This window comes from Sorex araneus, chromosome 6 (assembly GCF_027595985.1).
Source record: "Sorex araneus isolate mSorAra2 chromosome 6, mSorAra2.pri, whole genome shotgun sequence".
Classification (NCBI taxonomy): Eukaryota; Metazoa; Chordata; class Mammalia; order Eulipotyphla; family Soricidae; genus Sorex; species Sorex araneus.
In genome coordinates, this window is record NC_073307.1 from 66,218,147 (window position 1) to 66,227,084 (window position 8,938).

The 8,938-nt window shown below is 52.9% G+C and overlaps 1 protein-coding gene across 2 annotated transcripts in view; it reads right to left on the reverse strand.

Annotated features, from left to right (window-relative positions):
* ANO6 (anoctamin 6) overlaps window positions 1-8,441 on the reverse strand; it is a 199,860-nt gene extending 191,419 nt beyond the window's left edge. For both annotated transcript variants that reach the window (XM_004617068.2, XM_055142300.1), the window contains exon 1: window positions 8,276-8,441. In XM_004617068.2, coding sequence (XP_004617125.2) covers window positions 8,276-8,342 — 67 coding nt within the window. In that variant the 5' untranslated portion in view covers window positions 8,343-8,441. The remainder of the gene's footprint in view (window positions 1-8,275) is intronic.
* Between the last annotated feature and the right edge of the window lie 497 nt (window positions 8,442-8,938).

An 8,938-nucleotide genomic window follows, 5' to 3' on the forward strand; every position in this document is an offset into this window, starting at 1 on the left:
GGGATGCTGCAGTCAAACTTGGGTCCACTGCATGCAAGACAAACGCCACATCCAGCACCCACACGGTATCCTGAGCACTGCCAGGACCAGGAGTAAACCTGAGTATGTCATGTGTGACCTGAGCACAGGACCAGGAGTAAACCTGAGTATCTCATGTGTGACCTGAGCACAGGACCAGGAGTAAACCTGAGTATCTCATGTGTGACCTCACCAAAAAATAAAATTTCTTTTCCTTTTTTGTCTCTTGCAAATTAATGGATAACAATGTCAGGTGTTTTATCCAGAACTTGTGTCCAAATAACTCTCCTGCTCTGAATTGTAAACTTAATATTTATAGAGGGGTTCAGAGAAATCCTCTGAAATCTGGGATGGAACTTAAATGACTACACAAAACCACTGGCCAAGCAAGCAGAAAGGAAAATAAACACGTGGAATTACATCAAATTAAGAAGTTTAAGCATAGCAAAAGAAACAATGACTAGAATAAAAAGAAAGCCTACTAACAGCAAGAAACTATCTGCTCACCATCCACCCAACACCATCCATCCAGCAAAAAGACTAGTATCCAAGATACACAGAGCACTCAAAAGAGTTCAACCACAAAGACTACCCAAAAACAAACAAAGAAAACATGAGGAGAAGGGGCCAGAGGCTAGGGGAACAGCAGCTGGGATAAGGCTCTGGCTCTGGCTCTGGCTCTGGTTCAACCTTTTGAACCACACAGAGTATCCCGAGCACTTGCCAGGAGTCCCTGAAGCGGAGTCATGAGGAAACCCTGAGCAACCGCGGGGTGTGGCCCCACCAACAAACCAAAAATGGGAGAAGAGCTGAACGCTTTCTCTAAGCCATACGGAGGGCTAGTGGGAATATGAGAGTGGCATCACCTACATTAAGGAAACGCAAACCAAAATAACGAGACATTACCTCTCATCAGTACGGCATACATTAAAGAAAAAAAAAGAGTATAAACCACCGGCTGGCAGGGAGGCGTGGACGCCCACGCACTGCTGCTGGGGAGGTCTCTGCCTCGGTCCCTCCTGCAAACTGCATGACACCTCAGAAGCACAGAGAGCTGAGCCCCCACGGGCCCAGGGAGTCCAGCTCCTGCTCTTTGGCACGAGCGCTCAGAAACTGTATTTCACACGTATGTGCCAACCCAGCGTCGCGTGTCCTCACCGGGAGTAGAGCATAACAGGGCACACGCCATCGCCAGGCCGTGGGTAAGACTCCTTCCCGGCAGCCGAATCCTCCAGAACCCAGGGGCCGCTGTGCTCACAGCTGCTCTCTGGGAGCCTGGGCGGAGCCTGTCCCCTGAGAGAGCCTGCTCCCGGGGGGGGCACAACTCACACCTCACACCTCCCTCACCCCAACAGTACCACACCACATCTGACGGCCTTTAGAGGAGAGGCAACCAATCTTAGAGGGAAATATACTTTTACAGATATAAGTACACAAGGCTCAACTTTTAACATGTTAGTGATCTCTGATGGGAGGGCATAATCTCCCCTGAGTGAAATGCAAAACAATCTTTACTCTTCCCTCTAAGGAAAGTTTTTTGTAGCACTCTCAGGGTTTTTTCATAACAGACAATAGAAAATATAGTATTTCAATTCTGCTTTGGGGAAGAGGGTGGGGTTCGGGATGGAAATATTCAAAATATGGTGTGGGAAGGTGCAATGGTGGCGGGATTGGTGTTTAAATATTAAATGTAATCAAATATTGTGAACAACTTTATAAAATAATAAATAAGAAAAAAATATATATGTGCACCCCTATGCTTACTGTAGTGATATTTATAATAGAAAAGACCTGGAAGATCTTATAATAGATAAGGTCACCCAAAGAACTGCGCATCAGAACTCACGGCCTAGAATGGAATGAACGGGGTGAGACTGTCGCCGACCCCGGTCCAATTCCCAGCATCCCATATGGTCCCCTGAGCACCACCAGGAGTAATTCCTGAGTGCAGAGCCAGGAGAAACCCCTGAGCATCGCCAGGTGTGACCCAAAAAGAAAAAACAAACAGACAAACCAGAGTTCATCATGTTGACCAAGACCATCCATGGTAACTCGCATTTCCAGAAGGCCAAATCTAAATGAAGGACATGGGAGGCTCCCGGTGGACAGTTCCACAACAAAACCGACCACATCATATTCAATCGATGGTTTTGCTTGACCGATGTCGCTGTTGTCCCAAAATTTCAAACGGGATCAGACCACCACCTCCTTCGTGCAAAATTCTACTTCACGGAGAGGGGAGAAAGGGCTGCAAAGTTTAAGAAAAGAACTCCCAGAACGACCACCAACTGGGAGCTCTTTGGACTACTACAGCAATATGCGAAGATGCCATTGTTGACAACATCGCGAGGAATATGATTGACTGGTTCAGCACCTCCGCGATTGTGCGAGGAATGCAGAGAGAGAGAAAGCCACAAAGAGTCACCTGTCTTCGGAAACTCTTGAGCTCACTCGCCAACATGATCTGGCGAGAGCCTCTGGCAATCACAAGCTAACGTCCAAACTCACAAAGCTGTTCAGAGAAGTGATGAAGGAAGACCTCAAAGAGAGAAGAGCAGCAGTGTTGGCCGATGCGGCAACACCCGCCTATCTTTCGCCAACTATAAGACCAAGATGACTGCCCTCCGACATCGTGATGGATCTATCACATCTTCCAGAAGGGCGATGGAAAAGGTTATCCACAACTTCTACTCAGATCTCTTTGATAGCCACGTCCACCTGCCCACATACCAAATTCCACAGGATGGATATATCGTTCCCAGCATTCTCCCTTCCAAAATCCAACACGCTATTTCATCAGTAAAGACTCGTACAGCACCCGGTCCAGATAAGGTCAGACCCGAACACCTGAACAATCTGCTGCCAGTACTCGTCAATACACTGGCTCTTCTCTTCACACGCTACCTGTCTGAATGCAAGGTTCCTTCCCAGTGGAAAACCAGCAGGACCGTTCTGTTGTACAAGAAAGGAGACATCTATGACATCAGTAACTATCGCCCAATCTGCCTATTGTCCGGCATCTACAAGTTGTTCACTCGAGTCATCCTGAATAGGATTGGCAGAACACTAGATGAAAGACAATCATGTGAGCAAGCCAGGTTCTGAAAAGGATTCAGCATGATCGACCACACGGTGACCAAACTCATTGAGGCTTCACGAGAGTTCAAGATGCCGCTCTGTCTAATGTTCATCGATTTAAAGAAGGTCTTTGATTCTGTTGAGACTGAAGCAGTCATCGAAGCCCTAGCTAAACAGGGTGTTCAAACTCAGTACATCAAGAACCTCCATGACTGTATTACGGATTCACCACCAGGATCTCACCATTCTACAAGGAAGTGATCATTGATGTAAAGAGAGAGGTTCAGCAGGGCGACACCATTTCACTGAAACTCTACAGTGCCACCCTCGAGAACATCATGTGATGACTGGAATAGGAAGGTATGGGAGTGAAGATAGACAGCTGGCAACTACACCACCTCCACTTCGCTGATGACACCTTTCTAATAACACCAAATATCAGCAAAGTGGCACAAATGCTGGCCGACTTCGACTGTGAGTGTGGAAATCTCACAATTTCTGCAGCTGAATCTCATGAAGACAATGTTCTCGAGAAACAGGCTAGCTCCTGATGTTCCATTTGCCCTCAACACAACGAACATCTCCAAATGCAGCAGCTATGTGTACCTGGGTCGAAAACTCAACATGACAAACGACCTGGCACCTGAACTTCGTAGGAGGAAGAGAGCAGCGTGGAACGCCTTCAAGAGCATCGAAGAAGTGGTTACGAGGACAAGAACCTCCAGCTCCGGGCACATCTTTTCGACTCCACTGTTCTTCCTGCAGAGACCTGGGTCCTACGCAAACAGGATGAGAACACTATTCGGGTATCCCAAAGAGGAATAGAAAGACCTATGCTTGGAGTATCAAGTTTCATCAAGTGAGAAAAAGGAATCTGAAATTCCGACCTCCATCAACGGTAAAGAATCAGGGACGCTGTCTTGTTTGTCAAGGTGTCAAAAATCTGATGGGCCGGACATCATGTGATTTGGAGATGACTACTGGACTATAGCTGTTACCAACTGGTTTCCATGAGATGTCAAAAGAATGTGTGGCGTCCACCTACGAGATGGTCGGACTTCTTTGTCAAGACCCTAAACAAATGGTTTGAGGCTCTTCATGTTCCTGGAGCGAGTAGACGCTATTGAGCTACACTAGCACGCAATAGGGATGAATGGAGATGTTACTGGTGCCCAGTCGAGCAAATTGATGAACAACAGAATGACAAGTGACAAGTAACAAGTGACAAGACCTGGAAACAACCCAAGTTCTGAAGAACAGATGGATGCATAAAGCAACTATGGTGCATATACACAATGAAATGCGACTCAGCTATAAGAGAAGCAGAGGGCTAGATAGAGAGTACTGGGGTTAGATGACTGCCATGCACTTGGGTCCCCAATGCCACAGGCAGTACCCTGAGCACTGCCAAGGAGTGACCCCTTAGCAGTGAGACAGGAGTAAGTCCTGAGATAACTAGGTATGTCAGGAAGAGGGGAAGGGAGGGGAGGGGAGGGGAGGGGAGGGGAGGCGTGCATGTGTGTGTATGTGTATATATATTTATGTGTGCATATATGCATATATATGTATAAAGCACCTAAAAGAAAAAAACCAAAATGTTTTAAGGAATCAGCTTTTGAAATACTGGAGGAAGGCCAAAGCAGAGGGAAGGTGCCTGTCTTACTCGCGCTGAATCCAGTCTGAATCTCCTGCACCACCTACGGGCTCCTGAGAACAGAGTCACGAAGAGTCCCCGAATTCCATATGGGAATTGCAAACAAATTAATAAATTCATGATTAAAATAATAAATTACAACTATTATAAAGATGATCAAGAAGTAGAAGAAATATATTGGTCAGCAACTTTTACATAATCCTGAAGTTAAAATTATGACCCTCATTTCACAGGGTTTATCTCTTTCAGTGTAAAACTGTATTTCACATCCGTCTATTTCTCTCTCAGTTCTGACTGGTTTGGGCTTCAGTTTTAGGCCCACCCCAGTGGGACTCTGGGCTGACTCTTGGCTCTGTGCTCGGGGTAACCCCTGGAGGTACACGTTGCGCTGAAGATGAAACCAGGAGCCCCCGGCAAGCCAACACCCCCTGCCTTACTCTCCTCTCTCTCTCTCTCTCTCTCTCTCTCTCTCTCTCTCTCTCTCTCTCTGCTGCCTCATAACCACTTTCTTTAAGTTTTATTATTTTCCAAAGACATAGTTTTTTTACTGACAATGTAAACATCTCTTGATATGACTGTGATCCACATTAAATTCTGCATATCAAACACGGCTGAGACATGTTTAAATAAAATTTGCTGGCCAGCACTTTTTCAAACGTTGCAGTTACTCCTATTCACACTAGTAACACTAACATATTACTATCAATAGCCTAGGAAAGTTGAGTGATGGAGAAATAAAGCTATTTCACTTTTTCTTAACTATGCCTATACTGACTTTTGTGGTATAAATTACATCATTAAAAATAATATGCAGTCACACACAATGATGAATTGTCTGATGCCTCAACAGACAAGACCAAGTTATTTTTTTTCTAAACTAAAATCTACTCATGTTACAAATTAATGTAACAAAATTAGTGTTACAAACTAATTTCAGAGCATCTGTCTTCCTTCAGTTTCCATTTGGGTTTGTACCCTAATTAGTTTAGGATACTCAATATAAACTGTGATACCTCAGAACACCTTAAGAGAAAGAGTACTGTTGTATAAAATAGACTAAACCTATTTTAATACAGCTAAGTTTCCGTCTGTGATTTATATTTTGTATAATTATGATTATTCCTGAAGTCTGCTAAATGGTGGCAGTCAGATTAAAAACACATTAGTCTGCATAGTTCTTACAAGTCAGAAAACCAAACTCAAATAGCTATAGAACAGCTGTTAGAGCAGATCAATTCCCCCTTTTGGTAAAATATAGAAAGATATAGTGTGTGCACGTGTGTGCTCGTGTGTGCATTATATATATACATAATATATATTGTGTGTGCATTATATATATATACATATACATATATAATGCACACAATCTGCTCCGTCCATAAAGACACATACCTAATTATTCTCAAAGGAAAGGTAAAAAGTTTATACATGGAGTATAACTCCCTCTGCTCAAAGCTGTTCCTAGTCAACAAAGTTATCAACTGCTCTGTATTTAAAGATTAGGACCTAACAATAACCAAGATACGGAAAGAACTTAACACCTCATGTACTGGTAAATGGACCTATAGAATACCTGATATACAGTACATTTGATACAGACATTAGTATTATTCAGCCAAAAGAAAAAACGAAATCTATCCCTTGCCACTATATATACACGGAAGGAACTTGGGGCACCGTGCAAAGGCGCGGAGAAAGAAGCCTCTCCTGTCACTGAACCCCAGGAAGGCAAAGCGGCCAGTGAAGGAGACGGTTCGAGGGCCGGGCCCATGCTTTGGCCCCGGAGCCTGGACCAGGTTCCGGCCAGCTCCGGTCCCGAGCGTCACAAGGGACAGGAGAAAGGCCGGGGCTGGCGGAAAGAAGTCGGTTAAACAGTGAGGAAACTTCAGTTTCGAGACCAGAAAGTTCTGGGCTCCGGCTCGGCGTGATTACAGCCCAGTATTACTGTTACTATTGACAACACAGTATTATTATTACTCGGGTCAGAAACCGGCTAACGCAGGAGGTCTCCGGGGGTTCGCCAGAGAGAAAGGCAATCATGTGACAGAGGGAAGTGTTCGCAGACTGAAGCGTGCCAACCCGACGCGGTCCGGAACGTGCAGCTCTCAGAGCACTGCGGGCCGGGGGACTAGACGGTGGGAAGAGGCCCGCGTCCAACTCCTGAATTAAGTTACCCCTAGGGTCGCTACAGAGTAGCAGGGCTCGCGGGCACAGTTAGGCGCTAGGCGGATCTGGAGCCCAGGAAGCGGAGTCGGCTGAGACTCGGGGTAACTGGATTGCCGGTGGGGGGGCCCACCTGCGCGGACTCGCCCACAGAGCTGTCCGGGGTGGCCTGATCTCCCCCTGCCCCCCAGGGTGCCCTCATCCACAACTGCGCCCAGCCCCTGCGCGGTTCCCCGCCCCCACCCGCGCCTGCCAGCATTGTCCCTTACCGTGTTCGGAAGAGGGGCGAGGGGCTACCCCTCGCGGCCCGGCCCCTACTCGGGGTCCCAGAGCAACATCCCCGGGCCCCGGGGCCCGCCCGAGCCTCCCGGATCCTTTCCAGGCGCAGATCCGGCGGCCCAAGCCGCAAATCGGAGCCGGCCGGGCCCGCCGCGACCCCGCCCGCCGCCCGCCGCCCACCCCGCAGTCCCGGCCCCCACGCGGCCGCTCCCGAGTCCGCGCCCCGGGCCGTGCGGACCGTTGTGGGGCGCGAACCCGCGCCCCGCCCTGCACCCCGCGCCCGGCCCGGCCCCGAGGCCGCTGCAGTGCGGCCAGCAGCGCCCGCTTCCGCCTTCCCGCCCCCAGCCCGCGCCCCCGCGCGCCCCGACACCCCCAGCCCGAGCGCCCCGACACCCCCAGCCTGGGCCCCCCAGCGCCCCGACATCCCCAGCCCGGGGCCCCCAGCCGCGCCCCCGCGCGCCCCGACACCCCCTCCCGGACTCCCGTGCACCCAGTCTGCCTCGACACTCGCAGTCCGCGCACCCCGACACCCCCAGCCCGGGTCCCCCAGGGCGCCTACATCCCCTCCCGGACCCCCGCGCTCCCCGACACCCCCAGCCGCGTCCCCGCGCACCCCGACACCCCCAGTGGCGCCCCGGGGCCCCCAGCCGCGCCCCCGCGCGCCCCGACACCCCCTCCCGGACTCCCGTGCACCCAGTCTGCCTCCACACTCGCAGTCCGCGCACCCCGACACCCCCAGCCCGGGTCCCCCAGCGCGCCTACACCCCCTCCCGGACCCCGCGCTCCCCAACACCCCCAGCCGCGCCCCGACACCCCCAGCCCGTGCCCCGACACCCCCAGCCGCGCCCCTGCGTGCCCGACACCCCCAGCCCCTGCCTCGACAACCCCGAGCCGCCCCCCAGCGCGCCCAGACACCCCCAGCCCGTGCCCAGATACCCCGAGCCGCGCCCCCGCGCTCCCCGACACCCCCAGCCCTGCCCAGATACCCCGAGCCGCGCCCCCGCGCTCCCCGACACCCCCAGCCCGCGTGCGCCCGGCGGGCGGGCAGGCGCCCCGCGGAGGCGCCCCGGAGCCCCTCCTCACCGATGTCTCCGTCCTCGTCGTCGTCCTCCTCCATGTCCAGCAGGACGTCCCTGGTGATCCGGTGCATGGCTGCCGGGGGGCGGCGGGAGCGGGGCGCGCGAGTGCGATCTGGGGGACCCGCCCGGCGGCCCCGCGTCTGGGCGTCGGGCGCGCGGCCGGCACGGAGCATGCCCAGTGGGGGCGCGCGGCGCCTTTAACTGCGCGCACAAGGAAGTCGGCGGCGGGCGTGCGGGCGGGGCGGGGGGCAGGCGCGCCCCGCTGACGCCTCCCCGGGCGCCCTGGACTTATTTGGGCACGGCCCGGGCAGTGCCCCCCGCGGCGGTGCCCGGCCAGCGGGGCGCTCGCGGACGGGGCGTCCCGGGGATGCTGGAAGCGCCGGGAGCTCCCCGGGGCTGCCCCGTAGTGGGCAAAGCGGGTCTGCAGGGGCAGGGGACGGCGGGGTGACGGGGCAAGGGCGGGCGGCGGACGGCGGGAGGGGGCTTCCGCGGGAAGCCGGGCTGACACGCCCCGACCCCGCGCTGGCGCCGGCCGCCCCGGGCAGGGAAGGCCTGAACCCCGAGTCCTGGGAGGGGAGGCGGGAGACTCCCTGGGCCGCGGGGGCGCAGGACTCACAGCACCGGCCACCCAGGCCCGGCCCGCTGGTCGTGGCACCGCCGAGGGCCC